This window comes from Thunnus albacares, chromosome 2, assembly GCF_914725855.1.
Source record: "Thunnus albacares chromosome 2, fThuAlb1.1, whole genome shotgun sequence".
NCBI lineage: Eukaryota > Metazoa > Chordata > Actinopteri > Scombriformes > Scombridae > Thunnus > Thunnus albacares.
In genome coordinates, this window is record NC_058107.1 from 18636547 (window position 1) to 18662460 (window position 25914).

General features: G+C 42.2%; 1 protein-coding gene across 2 annotated transcripts in view; it reads right to left on the minus strand.

Annotated features, from left to right (window-relative positions):
• Nucleotides 1-2466: 2466 nt before the first annotated feature.
• Nucleotides 2467-25914, minus strand: part of LOC122994944 (versican core protein-like) — a 43622-nt gene continuing 20174 nt past the window's right edge. The window contains exons 1-8 of one of the 2 annotated variants that reach the window (XM_044369765.1): nucleotides 9024-17269; nucleotides 8811-8924; nucleotides 8557-8670; nucleotides 6807-6965; nucleotides 6441-6523; nucleotides 4208-4352; nucleotides 3835-4017; nucleotides 2467-3726 (exon numbers count right to left, since the gene is read on the minus strand). In XM_044369765.1, the coding sequence (XP_044225700.1) occupies nucleotides 3569-3726; nucleotides 3835-4017; nucleotides 4208-4352; nucleotides 6441-6523; nucleotides 6807-6965; nucleotides 8557-8670; nucleotides 8811-8924; nucleotides 9024-17178 (9111 nt within the window). In that variant the 5' untranslated portion in view covers nucleotides 17179-17269 and the 3' untranslated portion in view covers nucleotides 2467-3568. Of the gene's footprint in view, nucleotides 3727-3834; nucleotides 4018-4207; nucleotides 4353-6440; nucleotides 6524-6806; nucleotides 6966-8556; nucleotides 8671-8810; nucleotides 8925-9023; nucleotides 17270-25914 lie in introns of those variants that run through there. The other variant, XM_044369774.1, reaches the window with a different exon arrangement.

Sequence of the window (25914 nt, forward strand, 5' to 3'; positions counted from 1 at the left end):
GTGGGAATGCATGGGAATTGGGTCAGATTTAGGGTGATACAGCAGTGAAATACTAGACAAATGTAAATGTGATGGTGAAAAGTCCATTGATGCGAGCTCTCTGTTCGTTGGACCCTGCAGCAGATTGGAACTGAAGAAAAACAGGGATTTTGCAAAACTTTTCACACAATTTTCAGCATAGAAAATCCTAACAATGTTGAATTCTCAAGTGAAATCTGAGGAGTAAACTGTGCTAGTACACACTTTCGGGAAATGCAGAACACATTTGTTTCGGCACACTATTGGCATGAGGTGAGCTTTTTTTTTTTTTGTCTTTTGTTTGTTTATGCTCGGGGCAAACTGTAAAACTGATGAACATTTGCTATTGTAGATAAACATTGTCTTTGGTTTTACAGGAGTAATGCTGAGCTTTTCATTTGGTTTGCAGTTTGTGGTTTCTTCCAATCAAATACTGCATATCTTTAAGCAAGTCTAATGGTGGCACATCCCAAATGTTTGTCACTCACAGGTATCCAGATTAGGTTACACGGGAGAGGAAAATAGCAGGGTAATGAGTAAATGATAGACACTCTGCAGAGACTGAGACAGACAGAATCTGAGGCGCCTGTCAAGCCTACGAAATCAGGAAGAGCCAGTGTGCATTTCCTTTGCAAAACAAACCCTGAAAGCCTGTTAAATCCCATAGAGACCTGGTTGGAGAAGTCCAGGTTTTTCCACTGATCACCCAAGACACATCTGCATTTCATGAGGCAGATTGTAGGTTTTACTCTCGCTGGGGTATCCAGGAGCAGCCTTTAATCACAAGTCAAGTTTGCTCTAATGACAGAGTTGGAAATCACAGTGAAAACAACAGCAACCCAAACTAACACAAAGATTACAATGACCAACTGTATTTTATAATTTTGCTGGTAATGGTGCTTTGTGCTATTAGCCAGTGTCAATGTGAACTTCAACTGATTGTTGTATAAGAAGGCACTCTGGGAACACCGGTAATGTACTCAAAAAGCTTCTGTTTTTACACCAAGGGAATTCATCTGCTTCCTGCACAAACTGTCGTGTAGGCAAAAGAACTGTTTAACATTCAAGATGAGCTCCTATAGTACAGCCATGCTATTGACCAAAAAAAAACCCAAAAACTGTGGTGTGGTATGCAGGTCAAGAGTTCCCGCATTTCAGCATGAATGTCACTTTCCCTAATCCAGTTCTTATTCCATATGTTTGCTATAATTCACAGTCACTTCCTATTTGCTCCCCCTGAATGTACCCTGTCTGTCTCCTAAGAGGCTTGTAGAGCATGTCTAATAGGTTTCTCAGCAGTGCTTGATGTATGTGCAAGACCCCTCAATAGTAGCAACATGATGGAAAAATTGTTCTACAAAGTTACACTTGTGATTCACAGAATTCAGTGTGAATTCTTCACATTACGATTTCCATGGTACTGGACGCGCAAACACTCTGGTTTATGGCCTGGTCTGATAGCACTACCTGCTGGTGAAACCACAGCATGAACACAACATCTGGAAGAAGCTTACAAACACAGAAGAACATGCCGAACTTTCAAACACTGTATTTCCAATACAAAAAGTCTATATGAAATGTTATTAGTATATAATATTCATATATTTATTTTATTTCTTTTGTGATTTAAAGCAGGAAAAAAACAGTTTGATCTCTTCAAAAAATTCACAAACATCCCAGACATTCACATTGTAAAATAAGAAACGAATGTTATAAATATAAAATGATATTATGTGCACATTAAGGCTGAAACAAACACACAGACATTCACAGGCAGACAAAACAAAAACATGTTTCCATTAAAAAATGCATCCACATGTAAAAATATTTTGTTAATGTTACAGAACAACAATATTGCAGCCAAAGGGGCCCTCCATATTCTTTGGTCCACTGCTGGCATTAAAGATGTAAAAAAGAAAAAAAAAACAAAAAACATATAAATCCATCATATTGTTAAGTAATATTTCATCTTCAATGCATTCCATTTAAACTGTCTGTGATTGTGGCTCCTGTTGAACATACAATAAAATATATGAAGAGCACTGCTGGGCCAGATGACAGCATCATATTTTACATGTGGGTATAAAACAATTATGGAGATCAAGAGCAGCTTGAAAATAAATTATACACATCTCTGCTTAAACAGCCGTTATGTTCAAGTCTTTGAGTGTTTCACAAAATACATTCTCTCAATGGCTGATTTCAATTGACCACAATGACAGAAAGGGTAAGTGTGCAGAAGAAAAGCAGGTCCTAGAGAACTACCACAAGCTACAGCTCAGCAGCAACAGATAAAGACTGTTTGGTGTGTAATCAGGCTATGAAAAGCATTACTGTTATTGTAAACATACTGTAGCAACAAACTGTAAGATATGCACTAAAAACATTTGAGCAGAAAATACAGGCTGCTTGAGCCACACTTCCCTTCTTTCATTTTAAAATAGTTGATGGACAAAGGCTTTATCGATACGTACCGTACTTAGAGAGCAATCTCTCATATTAGAATGCAAGGTATCATATGTAAAAAACATCAGTAAGTCTTTAAAAATTCTCTCCATAGAAATATCTCTATAAACATTTATTTTGACAAGACATCAATGACATCCAGTGAAGGCTGGAGCTCATGAAAGGTGGTAATTTAGTACATTGAAAGCTGCCACCACAAAGAAGGTCTCCAGCAGTTAAATGAGTAATTTGGTGAAATTTCCCCAGACTTGCACATACCGTTAATATGGAATCTGATTCATTACTATTATCAATGCTATGAAACCATATTTCACAATGAGCATTTGTGCCTCTGCTGATTAAAGTTTTAAGAGTAGTGAAAGATTCTTTATAAAAGGGTTTACAGTTCTATGTATGTGATATGATATTCTGCTAAAATAAACGATGAGTCCTTTGCATGATCGGGTCATTGCCACTGATTTCTCCATTTGTGTTATGAGAAGCCAAACTTGAATCTCTTGACATAGAATAAACATAGTTAAAATTTGAGAACTTCAATATATGTATATGCATATATATGCATGTTCATTAAAATGAAGTCCAGCTTAAAACAGCACGACAACATAATGAATTCCTTTACATAACATAAGCGCTATAATTTCTCAACAGCTTTTTTCTATGAATAAGGAACACTTAGGGTGATTTTAAATAGCACAGTCGGTGTACAAAGGTATTAGACAACAGTCATGAAGGTATTATTTGATAACCTAATGGCAAAGAAAACACTTCTGAAATTAAAAAAAATGATGGGTGTACTTTTTTGCTTTTCCAGTAGCCAGCTGAAAGTATTTTATCCACATTGGCGTTGCTAAAAAACAGTGCCCCTTGATAAGAAAAGTCATGTATCAACATCTCTTTAAAAGGCACTTCAGTCAAGATTCCATCGTCATCCAAAATGCAAGAAAACTGCAGGTTATCCACTTGGTTTCTTTGATGAGTTTTCTCTTGTGCTTTTCCTTTGAGAATCTTTTTCCTCTTTCCACACAAGTGACAGACATGTGTTCTCGTCTCAGGGGAAGTTGTGCCATGTTACAGTGCATGGCAATCACTGTCTCTTCCTCTTATGCTCAGTCCTGTCTCTCCTGCCCCTGGAGCGCTGATGGTGAAAGCGGAAGGCCTCATTTGGCCATTGCTTGAAGTTGTTGATGCTGTAGAGACTATTGTGCTGATGTCTTCTAATGAAGGTCCTTTGATAATTCGATGCTGTCAGAGAAAAGTGATAAATTAGCCCTAAAACAGTGATGGTGCCTTACACAGTGGCTAGACACCCAGAGCAATGTATATCCTCTCAGCAATACTTGCTATACTTACGGTTCATGCAGTTGATTTTAGGGATATCCCACCGTCCATCCCCACGACAACGGATAGTTGGGACATGCCTCTGAATAAAGCCTGTGCGGCACTGGTACCTCACCAGTGAGTTGATCTCATACCTCTCTCGCTTCTTACCAAAGGTGTATGCATTCTCCACCAGAGGGGGCTGGCTACACGCCACTAAGGAACAGAAGAGACAATAACATTAAAGTGAGGAGTTGTACCTAGAGATTTTCTCCTCAAAGTTATGCATGATTCTACAAGTCATCTCATAAGTTTCTTTCTTTCTGAGCAAGACTTAATCTTTCAATTCCAACCAGTTACATGATGATACAACAGTAAACCAGGTAAGTGTCTTTTGTATCTTTACCTGTGCCCTTCTTGCAAGTGAAGGTGAGGTGGTAGTTGCAAGGAACGTCATTCCACTGGCCATCCTCATGCCAGATCATCACCACACAGTCCTCACCAGATGAGAAGAAGCTGTCAGGCTGGTTGGGCCTCCAGTTTTCATATTGCTGCAATAAGAGCAGAGCATGAAGAGTAAGACCTTATGGTTTTGTGTCCTTTAAAGGACCTTTCCTTCAATTTATCTCAAAAAACATGTCATAAATCATGTTAATTATAACCCTACAAAGATATTGTTACTTTTATTTTAATATTTTTTTTATCATCATAACATATTTTAGGAGCAGTAGTAATCTACTGCAGTATGTATATTTAGTCAGCCAGCGCAGCATTACACTGAAGACTGTTAATACCACCTATCTCCTTCAGAAGTGATCCCAAAACCAGGGATCCTGTGCTGTTGCAGCAGCAGTTTCCCCATCTCCATTGACTGCCTGTGATTTTATTAATGGCCACAAGAGGAAGCGGAGGAGGAAACTGTATGTTTCTATGAGCTAACCTGAGCTCAGCAATTTAGTGACCTCATCATGATTCAGCTATGAGGAACCCTACCATGCTCCCTTTAACTAACAAAAGAAACACCAACACATGTAAAAAAAAATTAGCTTACAAATGTTCGGATATTTGTTAGTTTCATTACTGTGCTGCAAATTATACACTAAGCCACAATATAACCAAAAACAGGTTTCTGAAACACAGTGTAGTCCAGTGCATTTATATGAAGATGATGAATCAAATCACACACTGATGTGACTTTATATACTTGGCATGATTGTTATCCATGTTACAGGCATGCTTGAGACTAAAGGGCTGTGTGATAATAGACAAACCTAAGTGCTATATTATTACATCACACAGTCTGCATACTTGGCATTGCATGTGCAGGCACAAAATTCCATGGATGCACATTTATATAGTACATTCATGTACACATTTATACAGTATACACACAGCTGTAGTGCTGTGGGGCATTCAGCATGCAAGTGATGCTACCTGCAGTCTTTCAGCACATTCTAGGTTCAAACAGTCTCTTCAAAGTCATGACCCCCCACTCTACCAATCATGCCCTGGGGCTCTGCTACTCTGTCATTATGGTTAACAAACACACACCGACTTCCTGTTCAGCTCACTTCAAGTTAACAAATGGGTTACTCATCATCTGCACAGCAGGCCTGCATCCTCTTCAAAATAATCAAACAAACTTTGATCACCCACACACACTCACATACACACACACACACACACAACCAAAGATACTCCAGCTAGGGTGTTTGGGTGCCCTTCTGTTAATATTAATCGACTTTCTTTAAATTTTCCAAATGTAAATATTTCAAAATTGTTTAAAGGTAGTCTTATTTATTATATTTAAATCCACTGGGGCTGACCACCCACCCAGACCCCCCGGAAAGCTTCTAGTCATTTTTTTCTCTTTCTGCAGCCAGACACAGGTGCTGCCCATCTGTGTGTCTGCCTGCCTGGTGGCCTTTCCCCCGAGTGGCTGCCTGTTGGCCCAGGCCTCCTGATGCATGTGGGGGTTGAAGAGGGACCATACCTGTCTACGCCTGCCAGGCTCCCCATACACAGTGTCACTCACACCTTCATCTCCCTTCAATCTCTCAGCTAAGCAAGGGTCTCCATAGCCATCCTTTGCTTATCTTTTAACCCCCAGGCTGTCTCAATGCTTCCCCTATCTCTGGTCCTGGAGGATTATCTTTGAAGTGAGGACATCAGTCTGTACAACACGGATGCTCATAGTAATTAGCCACTTTCCTGTCTAGTGAGGGGGATCTTCAACAGCTTCAGCCACTACAGCAAACACGCTCCCACTTGTGTGCTGCTTTATATACACTGCATTTATGAACAGTGTGCATTTCTCTCCCTTGCTCCATTTTTTAAATTGGATTGTCATCTTCCTGCATTGCTGCAGCAATTGATTTTCAAGCGCTGGTCTCACAGTGAGTAAAAGTATTCAGTGGCGCCATATTCTACATCAGATTTATTACCAGAACAGTCACCCACCAGGGTGTAGCGATATGAGGCAGACGAGAGTGCGTCATGAGAAAATCACCACAGCCCCTGAAAAAGACTGGCTCACCCTTAATGACTGTATCTGTCATCGGCATCACTTCCAAATATTTACACTGTCTCTGTGCCATGTTTGTTGAGAAAAAAATATGTGAGAAAGCAACCTATCTTACCACAGGGCTGCCATCAGTCCAGCGGAAGTCGCTGTCAAACATCTTATCATTCAGGCCGATCCACTGGTAGTCCTGTCCAAGACCTGCCATACAGGGTAGAGTGAAACACAGCAGATTACATTTCACTGTTGCCATATGTCCTTATTAGGACTGTTCAGTTACAGAAATCAAAGAGGAAACAGAGATAGCAATGGCATTTTTGATGCCTGAATCAGGTTTCCTGCATTTGCAACTACATTTGTGTATTTGGTGTCGCTTTAAAGGAGAACTTGTACTGTTTAAATCTTATGCAGATTTTAAAGAGCGGGACTTGAATATGTTCCTTTACTGATTATCAGTTATCTACAACTATAATCTTTAACTTACGGTTGACAAACTGTTGCTCCTCGTGGGAGATGATACTGGTGAGGTGAGCACCCTGTATGCGACACTCTCTCTCTGCTGTGTCCCAGTTCCTTCTGTGGGGGAAGAACTTGTAGCAGTGGCCCTGGAACTTATGCCAGCCATAGTCACATGTTTCCGTATCTAATGGGAGAGAAAGCAAGAGGGAATGAGGCAGGAAAATTGACAGATTTTCAACAGATCAAAAGACATGAAATGCATTAACATTTTCACACATTATGCAGTTGCTTCTATCCATGCATCTATTAACCTCACTACATTAAAATTCATGACAACATCTAATGTACTGTGTCTACTCTTAACACCTGAGTATACCACCTCTTGAGGCCTGCTGTTATCTGCAACTACTGTCTCTAATCAAGATGAAAGGGGAACAATGTGATGGGTTAATACAGCTCCTAACATCAGCACTATAAGAGGACAAGGAGGCAAAACAAAAAGGAGTCCAATTAAAGAGCCAGTTATCACCTAACTGGAAAAGGTGTTATTATGGTGCTGAAGCAGGTGCCTCTTCTGAAAGTACTTCACAGGTATCATAGATGAAAAACCAAAGAGTTAAACTAAATTAAGATTCAGAATTATAGTTAGACTCATAAGTAAAGGAATGGAGAATGACCCATGCAGTCTTTAACACATCAAATTTGTGTCAAACCCTGAAACTTGAGTGATGAGTTTTAAAATGGACTTGAGCTAAGGTTAGATGTTCAAAAGGATATGCATTCTGCATTATTTGAACAAAGATTGGAGGTTTCCCCAGTGACATGATGATAACACCCTCATCTTTACCCTACTGATGGTGTGTGTACGCACTGTGTGTGTCCAAACATATACCGCAACAACTTAGTTTACTGTCTATTTGTCCCTCCAATCCTCTATCCAGCTTAAGGACACTAACAGACAAAAACAGAGACAGAATCTTTCCCTGGGTTGTTCCTCGTCCAGTTACTTTTACACCCTTTCTCCTGGCAAGGCTTTCTACGACAGCAGCTGCGTCTGAATACACAATCTGAGTGTGATTCATTGATGAGTGATCCTGACAAAATTTAGGGTGTAGACAGATGAAAGTAGGGTGCAACTGGGAAAATAAAGTAAAAATGTGAGGAATGGGAACTTCAGTATAAGTTCATCTATTCTATTTCAGAAATGCCTTGTGTAGATTAGCTTGAAGTCTAGCATACCTTCAGTGTATACCACAAGAACCAGATGTCTGAAATAGAGTATACTAAAAATGGGTTGACATCTGTGTATCTGAAACAGGTGGAAAATAAAGCTGGAGGGTGCACATACAATGGAACTTCAGGCAACAATAAAAGGAGACTGCAAAAAGTGATTGTGTTGATGAGATAAAGATGGTGTTTATGACTCAGCTAATGTCTGGGAGAAACCTGAAGACAATACTCTGCTTCATGCAGCTAAATTAAATTGTATTTCTGTCTGAAATTTGAATGTCTATTTTTTTTTCTGGTTTACTTCCCAGAGACTCCGGTGATTGATTACAATAAGTGTCTAAATACATTATCAAATGATAGACCTGCCCATAATATTACAATTGTTTATTCTATCAGGTCAGATAATTTAAGCAGAGTCTAGACTGTTAAGATGGATGATTGGAAGCAGTTAAAACAGTAAGGAAATGAAAAGCTTTTATTAATCTAAAACTGAATACTCAGAGGGCGGTCAGGGAGAGAATCCATCAAATGAAACACTAACTTACCCTCCTCACAGTATAGCCCAGAGTAGCTAGGGAGGCACACACAAGTGAAGGAAGCCAGCCCATCAACACATGTACCTCCATTGCGGCAAGGGTTTGATTGGCACTCATCAATATCTACATAAGATAAAGACAATGAATTATAGAAGACATCCAAAAAAAAATCCTAGTCTCTAAACACTTTAAATGATGTTTCTTGGGTGAAAGTTAAGGCTGTGAGATATGATTAGAGGAATTCTTGACAGACAGTATTCTACCTGTTTCACAGTGATCACCGCTGTAACCAGGAGCACAGCTACATGTAAGAATGCTGCCAGTCTTGTAACAAGATCCTCCATTCAGACAAATGTTCTCTGCACATGAGTTAAGTCCTGTTAAGAAAAGAAATAAAAGTAAAATTGTGTTAAACTGAAATTCATTCTGAGCTTACACATTTTGTTCTATTCCAATGAAAGCCATTTGAAACATACCTGGAATTTCAACCGCCTCGCCAACAATAGTGTTCCCCAAATCGAGTCCGGTTTCACGTAGGGCAGTTGTGTTCTCCCCTTTTATTGGTGGCTCTCTTCTAATGACAGGTGGAGGTGCAGGTGCAGGTATATCACTGTCCACTTGCTCATCTCTGTCAGAGAAGGATGGAGTGGGGGCTACTGATGCAACCAACACTGGCTGGCTTTGTGCTTCACTTGTGCTTCCATCAGGAGAAGGTGTTATTTGTACATCTGTCTCTGGAGATGGTTCAGTCTTTCCACCTCTTGAAACCTGTTCAACAGCGGGTTCAACTGTCTCACCTTCTCCTGAGGCAGATGCAGCTTCAGCCACGGAAGCAGCAGTGGCAAGGACAGTCGTTGATGTAATCTGGCTTGTTTCATAACTTGCAGACATAGGGCTGGTTGAGTTCAGTGTTACATCCTGAGGAAAAAGATCAGTGTGAGGGCGATGCGTTAGTGCAATCTCTGGCCCGGCTTGTTCCAATGATTGGTGGGAAGCTGTTGGGTCTTGTCGAGGGGAAAATGTTGGCACAAACTGGACCATAACATCAGGCTGTGATGGTGCTGATGCTGAAAGGACATCTGAAGTAGGTTCAAAGGAAATATGTTCAGCTGGCATTGTGGTGACCACTACTTTAGTCTCAGAGTGTGCAGAGATTTCTGTAGCATGTGCATGAACAGTAGGTTGATGTGTGCTTGCTGGAGTCTTTTTTGTTTGCGGTGAGGAAGTTGTTTCATCTAGGCTTTGTTCATTTGAACCTTCTGCAGATGTTTGCACTGAGCTTGAGTCTGTAGAAGATACCATCTCAACAGCTGCAGTTTCTTCTTCAGGTTTTGCAGATTTTTCAGTTTCCAGTTTCTGAGTAGTAGATTCATCCCCAACAGGCTCATGTGTAGGAGGTGACGTTATTGTAACATCAGTAGATGTTTCTTGAACTTTGCTGTCTCTGTCAGCACTGCCTTCACCCTCAGTTGAATCTTGACTTGGTGCTTCAGTCTTATCTTCCACTGATGTGGTTGTAACTCCAGCTTGTGGGATTAAAACACTATGTTCAACGTGCTGGCTTGACTCCTCACTTGGCATCATTGGGCTGGTTGTGGCCAACACAGTTTTGTCAGAGTAGATGTCAGTGTGGGGATGATGAGTGAACGTGATCTCAGACCTGGCCTGTTGGAAGGACCCCTCAGGTGGTGTTGGATCTGGTTCTGGGACAAAAGTGGTGACAAACTGAACAATTACATCTGGCTTTGAAGTGCTAGACACTGTGGATGTAGAAACTGGTTCTTTTGTAGATGAATACATTATGTGGTCCTTTGTGCTCTCTTCATGTGATGTGATTGTTGCTCCATCGGTAGGGGGTGGAACTGCTTCTGACAATGGGACTTTCTCTACCTCTGTGGTAATCTCATTTGTTTGAGTTTCATCCTCTTGGGTCATGGTGGTGGGTTTCTCTGTACTGAACAGAGGGGATACTGGACTGGCTACACTCTTTTCACTCTCAGATGTTACTGTCTTCGGTGATGCAGTTGTGGCACCTGAGATCTCATCACCAGAACCTTCCATACCTGCAAGATCAGTTATACTTCCCATAGACAATGTCTCAGTGCTGTGGGATGGAGATAATGTTGTTGTGGATAGCATTTGGTCCATTGTCATTGTACTGTGCAGAGGAGCAGCTGTCTGTGTCACAGGCTCTGTGTGATCACCTGATTTATCTTTATCAGTAACATCAGGAGATGGTGTGACAGTTGGCTTCTTAGTGCTATAAAGATTGGAAGCAGCATGTGATATTTCAGACTCCCCAGTGCCAGGTTCAGGTGAGGCAACTGAAAGTGTTTCTGGTTTGGCCTTCACTGTTGAAGCTGTCATCTTGTGGTCACTTGAGGTGACAATGTCAGTAACATCAGGCAGAAAAGTGACGGTTGGTTTCACTGTACTATCGAAAGACGAGGAAGCACTTGTTGGTGGGTTTACATCCTCTCCTGTGGCAGTTCCAGGTGAGGTTGGTGACACTGGGGTTTGGTCACCTGAAATCTCTTTGTCCTTATCATCTGTGCCAGGGGAAATTGTTGATTTCTCAGTGCTGAACAGCGAAGAAGCTGCAGATGTCACTGGTTTTTCAAATGCTGACCATCCATTCACAGAGTGTGCTGACGTTGTCTCTGTAGTAGTTTCAGAGCTCAAAGTGGAGGTTTCCACTGCAGAGCCTTCGTCAGAGTCATCATCACCTGATGATTCGTCATAAAATGCTTTACTGGTTGGTTTCACTGTGCCAGGTTCAGTGGACACTGATGTGTGTGGTGTGGCAGTGACCGAAGGTACACTGGTTTGTGTGGAAGTCAATGAACTCAAGGTTTCATCTGTCATGTCATGACTTGTGGCTGTGATGGCTGTGGGTGAAGTTGTAGATTTTTCTTTTTCAACTGTGCTGACCATATACTCCTCACTAGCCACTGGAGTGGCTGAGCTTGTGTCTGATGTTTCAGTTAAAATTTGAGAAGGCAAAGATGAGGAGGTGGCAATCTCAGTCACAGACTCAGTAACATTATCAGCAGTGTCCTCGCTTGATAAATTCTCCACCAGCTCAGGAACTGATGTGGTATGAGCATCAACAGGGAAAACTGTATGTGGTGTAGTTAAATCATATGTATCTTCTGAGCTTGACTTTGTGGATACAGTTGTAGCTGAGGTGGCCTGTGGTGATGATGTGACTGTCTTGTCACTGGATGTCTCCATACTAGAAACACCATCCACAGGTGATGATTTTGAAGTGGACAGTAAATATTCAGAAGATGTTGAGGCTAATGAATCAGTGGCTGGTGATGCATGTAAAGTTACTGGTGTAGGAGTGAAGAAGGTGGCACTATCGGTCCCTGAGCCCTCTGGTTCTTCTGTCACCGGCAAATTCTGTGACATTGTAACTGCTGTGACACCTCCAGCTTCCTCTGTCTGAATGGCTGGGTAGAATGGAGAAGAGGGAACTATGGAGATAGTATCTGCATCAATGATAGTATTGTCTTTGGTGATAAGCTCAGGAGTTGGACTGCTTTCCCTGACACTGTCTGTAACTGCAGAGAACAGCTCGTCTTCATTTTTTACATCTTCTGTAAATATGATGGTTGTGCTGGTTGACGGTTTGGACACATGGAGGACCATGGTAGGTGTTTGTTCTGTTAGGTCAGTCTTGGCTTGGCTGCTACTGGGAGTAATGATCACAACCTGTTGGTCTGTAACGCTATGATATATAATGGAGGGAATAGGGGTAGACATAGGTGTGAATCCATCTTGCTTATATTTACTGCTGGAGCTTACTGTGGTGAAGTCTCTTGTACTGTGATCACTAATTGAGCTTCCAGTTGTATGGGGGGACATAGTTGTATAGGATTGTGTTGTGTGCTCAGCTACAATAATGTCGTCTTTACTAGTGCTATAAACTGGAGGCTCTATCCTTTCAGATGAGATGGGGGTTTCTGTATCTGGAGAAATTTCACCCTCCTGTGAGGAAACCTGCTCCTCAGTGGTTGATGTGACTGAAACAAAAGTTTCGGTTTCACCTGTTGCTTCTCCAAATGTGATGCTCTCCATCACTGATGGCTTTGAGGTGAACATCTCTATGGTTTGGTCACCAGATCTCTCTCCCTCTGTCAAAGTAAAAGCTGGACTTGGTGTTGATTCATCAGATTTTGGAATATCAGATGTTCCACTTTCATGTGATGCTGTTGTCATTTGGGGTTTCTCTGTGCTGAACAAGGAAGAGGCTGTAATCTTTGTGCTATCAGTAGATGCACTTTCATGAGATGCTGCTGTTACTGTTGGCTCCTTTGTGTTGAACACTGAAGACACTGTTGAATCTACTTTAATAAGCACATCAGTGGTATGGTCACCTGAACCATCCTCTTCTGTATACACTGAGCCTGTACCTGCTGGAGGAGCAGTACTACTCATAGTTGACCCTGCTTGCCTGTCAGTTACTCCTGTGGAGGAGGAAGCTGAAATGTGTATTACAGGAGACATTGTTGTTGGCTTCTCAGTGCTGTAAAGAGAAGAAGCTACAGTGCTAGTAGGTTCTTGCGTAATAACATCGTCACTGGACTTAACTGTTGTTTGGTCACTTGAGCTCTGCTCAGAGACAGCAACAGTATTGGATGGCAAAGTGGTTTGTTTTGTTGCTGCTACAGTAGTGGACATCACTGGAGATCTTGTGATTGGTACAGATGTAGATGACCTGTCAAAAATTTCAGTACCTGAGCCCTCATCCTCTACTGTGGAGTCATCTGTGGAGACCCCACTTCCCTGCATTTCAGGAGACATTGTTGTTGGCTTCTCAGTGCTGTAAAGAGAAGAAGCTGCAGTGCTAGTAGGTTCTTGTGTAATAAAATCATCACTGGACTTAACTGTTGTTTGGTCACTTGAGCTCTGCTCAGAGACAGCAACAGTACTGGATGACAAAGTGATTTGTTTTGTTGCTGCTACAGTAGTGGACATCACTGGAGATCTTGTGGTTGGTACAGATGTAGCTGACCTGTCGAAGATTTCAGTACCTGATCCCTCATCCTCAACTGTAGAGTCATCGGTGAAGACCCCACTTCCCTGCTCAGTGATGTAAATCTCAGTGCTTGTTATGTGTGGAGATTGGGTTGGTGAAACAAACTCCTTGGTAAACTGTGTGTTGGACTGAGTCGACATGTCAGATGTGCTCTCAGTCTCAGCTATTTCAGTCTCATCTGTGGCCACAGTGAATTCATCCTGGGGTTTTGTAGTAGTCTCAGTTATCTCTGCACCAGATCCATCAATACTTGGTTCCAAATCATCCTCCTCAGGTGAGCCACCAGAACTCTCCATATCAATGTAAGGAGAGGTTTCCTTTGAGGTAAATGCAGTGACACTAGGGATTGCCATAGGTTGAGAAGTTTCAAGTGTATAGGGACTTGTTGTAACAGTTGTAAATTCTCTATCACTTGAACTTTCTTTCTCAACAAATGTGGATGTGAGTGATGGTGTAAATGTGGTTGTTGCTAGGGTTTTTTCCACAATGGATTGCTCAGCAGCTTTTGTTGTTTCTAGGGGAGTTTCATCTGTGGATAGAGATGTGTCATCTCCCGAGCTCTCTGCTTCAGTAAAATCACCACTTCCTGACTCAGACACTGATGTCATTGCCTCAATTGTTGTAGCTGTGCTGGTGGAGACAGAAAATTTGGTAGCATCTGTAGACTTCTCTGTTATGAATTGTGATGAGGATTGGGTTGATGATTCGAAACCAGGGCGTGATGTGCTCAGAGTCTCATATATCTGACTTTCATCTGTGACTACAGAGATAGGCAATTTGCTTTGAGATTCACTGGAGGCAGTTGGTGGTCGAGATGTTGGTTTGTCACTGCTGTAGATAGAAGAAGTAAGAGTTACATGGGATTTTAAGACGCCACTTGTTTGAGTTTCAGGTGATGCTGTTGTCAGCAATGGCTTCTCTGTGCTAAACATCGAAGACACTATGGAAGCTCTGCTTGCCGTTTCTTTTATATGAACCTCTGTGGGAGAAACTGATGCTTCATCTGTTGCAGTGCTCTTAATTGTCTCTGCAAACTTTGCTGCTGGTGTTTCTGTACTGAACATGGAAGAAACTGGATGAGTGTCAACATCAGCTGAACCCTCTTCATCGATGAATATCGACCTTGAGTCTGTGGTAAAAGCAGTGCTGGCAGGCTTGACAGTTGTTCTCACAAAGGTAGGTAAGGATTCAACTATTTTAACATCTGTGCTGATGCTGTCCATTTCCTCATCTGGCTGTACTGAGGACGTGGAACTTGGGGACTCTGTGCTGACAACAGAAGAAGCTGTCACAGCAGAAGTTGGAGCTAACTTGTCAGGGGTCTGGTCCCAAGAGCCCTCTTCAACATCTGTTGCTGTAACATCTGCTGTTGAACTTTGAACTGCTGCACTGGCATGTGAAACAGTTGTCATCACAGGTTTCTCTGTGCTGAACACAGAAGATAATGAGACATCAGAGGGAGGAGATGGAGGCTCCTTGGTGAATATATTATCAGGAGTTTGACTTCCAGTGCTCTCCTCGGTGGTAGATGTAATCACAAATGCTGTTTCTGGAGTTACTGTGTGCTTTTCTGTGCTCTTTTCTGTGTCAGGTGAAATTGGTGTCTTAGTACTATACAGTGAAGAATCTGTAATAAGAGAGGCTTCTGCGCTATCACTTGTTCCAGTTGCATTTGATGCTGTTGTTACTGCTGGTTTTTCTGTGCTGAACATTGAGGTACTTGGTGTTTTGCCAGTGATTTTGGTGGCAAAGTCAGGGGTTTGATCAATAAATACAGTGTCATCAATGATTGGAATGGAGGGCCTTATGGAGCTTGGAGATGCAGTAGCTGTTTCCTGTGAGCTGCCAATCACTATAGCTGAGTGGCTACTTGGTTTAACTGTTTGGTCTGCAGTCGGCAACAAAAAATGGGTGGATGATGCTTCTGTTAAAATTTCAGTTGTTTGCCCAGGTGAACTGTCTTCTTCTGTCAACATGATTGCAGAACTTGTCTCAAATTCATTGATGAACGGGATGGCTGATGGTTTTTCTGTGCTAAATAGCTTTTGAGTTTGTTGTGTGATTGTAATGTCTGATTTTGATTGCAGAGGTGGGGTAGCAGTGGTTCCTGCCATTGTGGACTGGCTGGAGAGATCAGTGAGTGACACCATAGTAGATGATAATTTGTGATGAGTGCTGGACAGTGGTGCTCCAGTTGTGTAAATTATTCCACTGGTTGTAATATGTGTCACCTTATCTCCTGAACTTTCTGCATCCATAGAAGAGATGACTGTACTCATCTCATGGTCTTCAACCATAGGAGTTAGTGTGGAGGGAACAGACTTAACAAACGTAGACTCTGTTGTTATTCTGTGATCCAAATCCTGACTCAGAAGTACAGATGATGTGGCACTAAGAGAATCTATGCTTGGGATAGAAGATGCCAAAATATCTGTGGTCTGGTCACCTGAACCTTCCACATCTGTAGTTACAGTTGTCCATAAACTTTTGTCAGCTTCAGTTTTATACAATGTTGTTGTAATTGCAGGTTTCTCTGTGCTAAGAAGGGATGTATGAGTTACAGGAGAAGTCTGGGACTCACCAGTAGCAGTAAAAGTAGAGCCTTCTGTTTGATTAGAAGTGTCGGTAGAAATTTCAGACTGAATTGTGGTAGCAGTTTCTAATGTTTCAACTGACTCTGATGTTGGTTTCTCAGTTCTGAAGACAGAAACAGTTACAACACTGACTGGCTCTTTGGTGGACATATAAGTGAGACTTTTGTCATCTGTGGATGATACAACAGACTTTGTCTCTGAAGTAGCCGATGCTTTCTCTGTGTGACTTGTGGTAACAGCCTCTTGTGTTTCACGTGACACTGATGTTGGGTTCTCAGTACTGTAGTGTGATGATGCTGCAGTAACAGCTAGCTTTGAAGTATCACTTGTTTCAGTTTGACGTGATGCTGTCACTGCTGGTGTCTCTGTACTCAACACTGAAGAGAAAGTAGTGGCTGTGATAATCGACTCTTCAGTGAAATCAGCAGTGCTGTCTCCAGAACCTTCAATATCTGTGGTAATGAGGAATGACGCTGTTTCAGGTTTCATGGTTGATCCACTGACAGAAGGAATGGGTGAGCCAATGAGTGATGGCTGCCTGCTAATATCATCCTCATCTTCAGTGTATGGAAAAGTGGATGGCAAAGCAGAGGCCAAGCTTGAAGACTCTGTTATTGAGCTTGTCACTGTCATAACAGAAACAGGAAAAACTGCTGGTTTACTTGACTGTGAAGGCATCATGGTCTGGATTGCCGCATCACTTTCTGTTGCTTCAGGTGACATTGCTGTTGGTGTCTCCGTGCTGTAGGGAGAAGATGTAGCTGTGACAGAAGAGGTCGGAGTGAACATATCAGGGGTTTGGTCACCTGAGCCATCATCATCTGTTGGAGTTTGAACAGAGCTTTCCTCTGTCCTATCTGGTATGGTAGAAACTGAGGGCTTTTCTGTCTGATCTGTGGCCATACTTTCCTGTTCTTCAACAGGCAATGCTGTTGGCTTCTCAGTGCTAAACAACAAGGAGGATGTAAGGGCCTCTGTTGCTTTGCTGGACATCTCAGTTGTTTGTTCACCTGAGCTCTCTTCATCTGTTGTTGGGAAAGTAGAATGTGTTTCTTGTGTAGCTGACTTTGTCTCAGTCTCACTGGTGGTAATAGTCTCTTTTGTTTCAGGTGACAGTGATGTTGGTGTCTCAGTAGTGTAGAGTGATGACACTGCAGTAACTGCCTTTGAAGTATCAGTTGTTTCAGTTTCATGTGATGTTATTAGTGATGGTGTGTCAGTGCTAGACATTGAGGAGGCAGTGGTTGCTGAAATTAATGACTCTCCAGTGAAGTCAACACTGCTATCTCCAGAACTTTCAGTATCAGTAGTAGTGACAAAGGATAATGATGCTGACTCAGGTTTCATGGTTGATCCACTGACAGAAGGAATGGACTCTACCATTGTTGGTTCACTGCTAATAATATCTTCATCCTCAAAATCTAGATCAGTAGTTGACTTATCAGTAGTCAAACTTGGAGATGTTGGCACTGAGCTTGTGACAGTCATATCAGAGAAGGGAGAAATTGATGGTTCTCCTGTGGGTGAGGGTATTCTAGTCTCATCTGCATCCAGACTTTCTGTTGTTTTAGGTGACATTGCTGATGGTACTTCAGTGCTGAACAGAGAAGATGTACCTGTAACAGAAGAGGTCGGAGTAAACATGTCAGGGGTTTGGTCACCTGAGCCATCTTCATTTCCTGGAGTAAAAACAGAACCTTCCTCTGTCTTGCCAGTTATTGGAGTTATTGAGGTTCTCTCTGTTTGACCTGTGACAGCACTGTCTTTTTCCTCAGCTGGCAGTGCTGTTGTTCTTTCTGTGCTAAACAAAGAGGAAGCTGTTGGAGATACAGTGTCTTTGCTGAACATCTCAGTTGTTGTTTCACCGGAGCTCTCTTCATCGGTTGTTGGAAAAGCAGAACTTGTCTCTGGTGTTATTGATGCATCCTCAGTCTGACCTGTGGTCTGTTCTGTTGGACCTGTGACAACAGTATCTTTATCCACAACTGGCAGTGCTGTTGTTTTTTCTGTGCTAAACAATGACGATGCTGTAGGAGATGCAGTGTCTTTGCTAAACATCTCAGTTGTTTGTTCACCTGAGCTCTCTTCATCTGTTGTTGAGAAAGAAGAACTTGTCTCTGGTGTTATGGATGCTTCCTCAGTTTCACCTGTGGTTAAGGTCTCTTGTGTTTCAGGTGACAGTGATGTTGGTTTCTCAGTGCTAAACAACAAGGAGAATGTAGGAGCCTCTGTTGCTTTGCTGGACATCTCAGTTGTTTGTTCACCTGAGCTCTCTTCATCTGTTGTTGGGAAAGTAGAACTTGTCTCTGGTGTTATGGATGCTTCCTCAGTTTCACCTGTGGTTAAGGTCTCTTGTGTCTCAGGTGACAGTGATGTTGGTTTCTCAGTGCTAAACAACAAGGAGAATGTAGGAGCCTCTGTTGCTTTGCTGGACATCTCAGTTGTTTGTTCACCTGAACTCTCTTCATCTGTTGTTGGGAAAGTAGAATGTGTTTCTTGTGTAGCTGTCTTTGTCTCAGTCTCACTGGTGGTAATAGTCTCTTTTGTTTCAGGTGACAGTGATGATGGTTTCTCAGTAGTGTAGAGTGATGACACTGCAGTAACTGCCTTTGAAGTATCAGTTGTTTCAGTTTCATGTGATGTTATTAATGATGGTGTGTCAGTGCTAGACATTGAGGAGGCAGTGGTTGCTGAAATTAATGACTCTCCAGTGAAGTCAACACTGCTATCTCCAGAACTTTCAGTATCATAGGCAGTGACAAATGATAATGATGCTGTTTCATGTTTCATGGTTGATCCATTGACAGAAGGAATGGACTCTGTAACAGTAGATGATATAACAAGGGACATTGCTGTTGGTGCCTCAGTACTGAAAAGAGAAGATGCAGCGGTGACAAAAGAGGTCTGAGAAAACATGTCTTGGGTTTGGTCACCTGAGCCATCTTCATCTGCTGGGGTTGGAACTGAGCTTTCCTTGGTCTTATCAGTAAAAGAAGGTACTGAGAAGCTTTCTGTCTGATCTGTGACAGCACTGTCTTGCTCCTCATCTGGCAGTGCTGTTGGCTTCTCAGTACTAAACAATGAGGAGGCTGTAGGAGCTAAAGTGTCTTTGCTGGGAATCTCAGTTGCTTGTTCACCTGAGCTCTCTTCATCTGTTGCTGGGAAAGTAGAATCTATCTGTGGTGTAACTGATGTTTTCCCTGTTTGACTCATGCTAACAGTCTCTTGTGTTTCAGGTGACAGTGATGTTGGTTTCTCAGTACTGTACAGTGATGATCCTGCAGTAACAGCTGGCTTTGAAGCAACACTTGTTTCAGTTGGATGTGATGCTGTTAATGCTGGTGTCTCTGTACTCATTGAAGAGATAGTAGTTGCTGTGATAATCAACTCTTCAGTGAAATCAGCAGTGCTGTCTCCAGAACTTTCTATATCTGTCGAAATGAGGAATGATGCTGTTTCAGGTGACATTGTTGATCCATTGATGGAAGGAATGGATGTTACCATCGTCGTTTCAGTTCTTATAGCTTTATCCTCAATATCAGAAACAGTAGCTGATATGACAGATGACAAACTTGGAGTTACTGTGATTGAGCTTGTTACTGTCACATCAGATATTGGAGAAACCGATGGTTCTCCTGAAACTAATGGCATTTTTGTTTCAAGACTTTCTGTTGTTTCAGGTGGCATCACTGATGGTACCTCAGTACTTAACAGGGAAGATGTACCTGTGACAGAAGAAGTCGACGTGAGCATGTCAGCTGTTTGGTCACCTGAGCCATCTTCATTTCCTGGAGTAAGAACAGAACCTTCCTCTGTCGTGCTAGTTGTTGGAGTTACTGTGGGTTTTTCTGTCTGACCTGTGACAGCACGGTCCTGTTCCTCAGCTGGAAGTGCTGTTGTTTTTTCTGTGCTGAACAATGAAGAAGCTGTAGGATATGCAGTGTCTTTGCTGGACATCTCAGTTGTTTGTTCACCTGAGCTCTCTTCATCTGTTGTTGGGAAAGTAGAACTTGTCTCTGGTGTTATGGATGCTTCCTCAGTTTGACCTGTGGCTAAGGTCTCTTGTGTCTCAGGTGACAGTGATGTTGGTTTCTCAGTGCTAAACAACAAGGAGAATGTAGGAGCCTCTGTTGCTTTGCTGGACATCTCAGTTGTTTGTTCACCTGAACTCTCTTCATCTGTTGTTGGGAAAGTAGAATGTGTTTCTTGTGTAGCTGTCTTTGTCTCAGTCTCACTGGTGGTAATAGTCTCTTTTGTTTCAGGTGACAGTGATGATGGTTTCTCAGTAGTGTAGAGTGATGACACTGCAGTAACTGCCTTTGAAGTATCAGTTGTTTCAGTTTCATGTGATGTTATTAATGATGGTGTGTCAGTGCTAGACATTGAGGAGGCAGTGGTTGCTGAAATTAATGACTCTCCAGTGAATTCAACACTGCTATCTCCAGAACTTTCAGTATCATAGGCAGTGACAAATGATAATGATGCTGTTTCATGTTTCATGGTTGATCCATTGACAGAAGGAATGGACTCTGTAACAGTAGATGATATAACAAGGGGCATTGCTGTTGGTGCCTCAGTACTGAAAAGAGAAGATGCAGCGGTGACAAAAGAGGTCTGAGAAAACATGTCTTGGGTTTGGTCACCTGAGCCATCTTCATCTGCTGGGGTTGGAACTGAGCTTTCCTTGGTCTTATCAGTAAAAGAAGGTACTGAGAAGCTTTCTGTCTGATCTGTGACAGCACTGTCTTGCTCCTCATCTGGCAGTGCTGTTGGCTTCTCAGTACTAAACAATGAGGAGGCTGTAGGAGCTAAAGTGTCTTTGCTGGGAATCTCAGTTGCTTGTTCACCTGAGCTCTCTTCATCTGTTGCTGGGAAAGTAGAATCTATCTGTGGTGTAACTGATGTTTTCCCTGTTTGACTCATGCTAACAGTCTCTTGTGTTTCAGGTGACAGTGATGTTGGTTTCTCAGTACTGTACAGTGATGATCCTGCAATAACAGCTGGCTTTGAAGCAACACTTGTTTCAGTTGGATGTGATGCTGTTAATGCTGGTGTCTCTGTACTCATTGAAGAGATAGTAGTTGCTGTGATAATCAACTCTTCAGTGAAATCAGCAGTGCTGTCTCCAGAACTTTCTATATCTGTCGAAATGAGGAATGATGCTGTTTCAGGTGACATTGTTGATCCATTGATGGAAGGAATGGATGTTACCATCGTCGTTTCAGTTCTTATAGCTTTATCCTCAATATCAGAAACAGTAGCTGATATGACAGATGACAAACTTGGAGTTACTGTGATTGAGCTTGTTACTGTCACATCAGATATTGGAGAAACCGATGGTTCTCCTGAAACTAATGGCATTTTTGTTTCAAGACTTTCTGTTGTTTCAGGTGGCATCACTGATGGTACCTCAGTACTTAACAGGGAAGATGTACCTGTGACAGAAGAAGTCGACATGAGCATGTCAGCTGTTTGGTCACCTGAGCCATCTTCATTTCCTGGAGTAAGAACAGAAGCTTCCTCTGTCGTGTCAGTTATTGGAGTTACTGTGGGTTTTTCTGTCTGACCTGTGACAGCACGGTCCTGTTCCTCAGCTGGAAGTGCTGTTGTTTTTTCTGTGCTAAACAATGAAGAAGCTGTAGGATATGCAGTGTCTTTGTTGGACATCTCAGTTGTTTGTTCACCTGAGCTCTCTTCATCTGTTGTTGGGAAAGTAGAACTTGTCTCTGGTGTTATGGATGCTTCCTCAGTTTGACCTGTGGCTAAGGTCTCTTGTGTCTCAGGTGACAGTGATGTTGGTGTCTCAGTACTGTAGAGTGATGAGGCTGTACTAACAGCTGCTTTTGAAGTATAACTTGTTTGAGTTTCACGCAATGCTGTCACAGCAGGAGTCTCTGTCCTAGTCACTGAGGAGACAGTGGTTGCTACAATAAATAACTCTTCAGTGAAATCTAAAGTGTGGTCACCAGAGCTCTCTTTGTCAGTGTAAATGAATGATGATGATGTTTCAGGTTTCATGGTTGATCCACTGAAGGAGGGAACGGACTCTACCATTGTTGGTTCACTGCTAATAATATCTTCATCCTCAATATCTAGATCAGTAGTTGACTTATCAGTAGTCAAACTTGGAGACGTTGGCACTGAGCTTGTGACAGTCATATCAGAGAAGGGAGAAATTGATGGTTCTCCTGTGGGTGAGGGTATTCTAGTCTCATCTGCATCCAGACTTTCTGTTGTTTTAGGTGACATTGCTGATGGTACTTCAGTGCTGAACAGAGAATATGTACCTGTAACAGAAGAGGTCGGAGTAAACATGTCAGGGGTTTGGTCACCTGAGCCATCTTCATTTCCTGGAGTAAGAACAAGATCTTCCTCTGTCTTGCCAGTTATTGGAGTTATTGAGGGTCTCTCTGTTTGACCTGTGACAGCACTGTCTTTTTCCTCAGCTGGCAGTGCTGTTGTTCTTTCTGTGCTAAACAAAGAGGAAGCTGTTGGAGATACAGTGTCTTTGCTGAACATCTCAGTTGTTGTTTCACCTGAGCTCTCTTCATCGGTTGTTGGAAAAGCAGAACTTGTCTCTGGTGTTATTGATGCATCCTCAGTCTGACCTGTGGTCTGTTCTGTCGGACCTGTGACAACAGTATCTTTATCCACAACTGGCAGTGCTGTTGTTTTTTCTGTGCTAAACAATGACGATGCTGTAGGAGATGCAGTGTCTTTGCTGAACATCTCAGTTGTTTGTTCACCTGAGCTCTCTTCATCTGTTGTTGAGAAAGAAGAACTTGTCTCTGGTGTTATGGATGCTTCCTCAGTTTCACCTGTGGTTAAGGTCTCTTGTGTTTCAGGTGACAGTGATGTTGGTTTCTCAGTGCTAAACAACAAGGAGAATGTAGGAGCCTCTGTTGCTTTGCTGGACATCTCAGTTGTTTGTTCACCTGAGCTCTCTTCATCTGTTGTTGGGAAAGTAGAATGTGTTTCTTGTGTAGCTGTCTTTGTCTCAGTCTCACTGGTGGTAATAGTCTCTTTTGTTTCAGGTGACAGTGATGATGGTTTCTCAGTAGTGTAGAGTGATGACACTGCAGTAACTGCCTTTGAAGTATCAGTTGTTTCAGTTTCATGTGATGTTATTAATGATGGTGTGTCAGTGCTAGACATTGAGGAGACAGTGGTTGCTGAAATTAATGACTCTCCAGTGAATTTAACACTGCTATCTCCAGAACTTTCAGTATCATAGGCAGTGACAAATGATAATGATGCTGTTTCATGTTTCATGGTTGATCCATTGACAGAAGGAATGGACTCTGTAACAGTAGATGATATAACAAGGGACATTGCTGTTGGTGCCTCAGTACTGAAAAGAGAAGATGCAGCGGTGACAAAAGAGGTCTGAGAAAACATGTCTTGGGTTTGGTCACCTGAGCCATCTTCATCTGCTGGGGTTGGAACTGAGCTTTCCTTGGTCTTATCAGTAAAAGAAGGTACTGAGAAGCTTTCTGTCTGATCTGTGACAGCACTGTCTTGCTCCTCATCTGGCAGTGCTGTTGGCTTCTCAGTACTAAACAATGAGGAGGCTGTAGGAGCTAAAGTGTCTTTGCTGGGAATCTCAGTTGCTTGTTCACCTGAGCTCTCTTCATCTGTTGCTGGGAAAGTAGAATCTATCTGTGGTGTAACTGATGTTTTCCCTGTTTGACTCATGCTAACAGTCTCTTGTGTTTCAGGTGACAGTGATGTTGGTTTCTCAGTACTGTACAGTGATGATCCTGCAGTAACAGCTGGCTTTGAAGCAACACTTGTTTCAGTTGGATGTGATGCTGTTAATGCTGGTGTCTCTGTACTCATTGAAGAGATAGTAGTTGCTGTGATAATCAACTCTTCAGTGAAATCAGCAGTGCTGTCTCCAGAACTTTCTATATCTGTCGAAATGAGGAATGATGCTGTTTCAGGTGACATTGTTGATCCATTGATGGAAGGAATGGATGTTACCATCATAGTTTCAGTGCTAATAGTTTTATTCTCAATATCAGAAACAATAGATGTCGAACTTGGAGTTCCTGTTATCGAGCTTGTTGCAGTCACGTCAGATACTGGAGAAACTGATGGTTCTCCTGAAACTAATGGCATTTTTGTTTCAAGACTTTCTGTTATTTCATGTGACGTTGCCATTGGTTTTTCAGTGCTGTACAGGGAAGATGTACCTGTGACAGAGGTCATTGGAGTGAACATGTCAGGGGTTTGGTCACCTGAGCCATCTTCATCTGATGGAGTGAGAGTGTCTGTTTCCATGATTGGCATTGTTGTTGGCTTCTCAGTGCTAAACAATGAGGATGCTGTAGGAACTGCAGTGTCTGGGCTGGACATCTCAGTTGTTTGTTCACCTGAACTCTCTTTTTCTATTATTGGGAAAGTAGAACTTGTCTCTGTCATGAATCCCTCCTCAGTATGACCTCTGGTAAAGACCTCCTGTGTTTCAGGTGACAGAGATGGTGGATTTTCAGTAGTATATAGTGATGGTGATGTAGTGACATCTTCCTTTGAAGTATCACTTGTCCCAGTTTCATGTGATTCTGTCACTCCTGATGTCTCTGTCCTGGTCACTGAGGAGACAGTGGAAATGGATAGTGATGTTGTTTCAGGTTTCATTGTTGATCCACTGATGGAAGGAATTGACCCTACCATTGTAATTTCACTGCTAATATCTTCATTATAAATATCTGGAACAGTAGATGATATAACTGAAGCCAAACTTGGAGACATTGTTGTTGAGCTTGTCACTGTCACATCAAAGACTGGAGAAACTGATGGTTCCCCTGAGTGTAGAGCCATCTTTGTCTGCTCTGTCACATGACTTTCTATTGCTTCAGATGATATTACTTTTGGTGTTTCAGTGCTATACAGGGAAGATGTACCTATGACAAAAGAGGTCGTTGGAGAGAACATGTCAGTGGTTTGGTCACCTGAGCCATCTTCATCTGTTCTTGGAAAAGCAGAACTTGTGTCTGGAGTTATTGATGCATCCTCAGTCTGACCTGTGGTCTGTTCTGTCTGACCTGTAAAAACAGTATCTTTATCCACAACTGGCAGTGCTGTTGTTTTTTCTGTGCTAAACAATGACGATGCTGTAGGTGATGCAATGTCTTTGGTGGACGTCTCAGTTGTTTGTTCACCTGAGCTCTCTTCATCTGTTGTTAGGAAAGTAGAACTCTCTCTGTCAGTTGAAGTGAAGAGTGATGATGTTTCAGGTTTTATGGTTGATCCACTGAAGGAAGGAATGGACTCTACCATTGTTGGTTCACTGCTAATATCATCGTCCTCAATGTCTAGATGAGTAGTTGGAATAACAGGAGTCAAACTAGGAGACGTTGTTATTGAGCTAGTCACAATCACATCAGAGAAAGGAGAAACTGATGGTTCTCCTGAGTGTGATGGAGTTCTAGTCCCATCTATGTCCAGACTTTCTGTTGTTTCAGGTGACATCACTGATGGTACCTCAGTATTGAACAGAGAAGATGTACCTGTGACAGAAGAGGTCGGAGTAAACATATCAGGGGTTTGGTCACCTGAGCCATCTTCATTTCCTGGAGTAAGAACAAGATCTTCCTCTGTCTTGCCAGTTATTGGAGTTATTGAGGGTCTCTCTGTTTGACCTGTGACAGCACTGTCTTTTTCATCAGCTGGCAGTGCTGTTGTTCTTTCTGTGCTAAACAAAGAGGAAGCTGTAGGAGATACAGT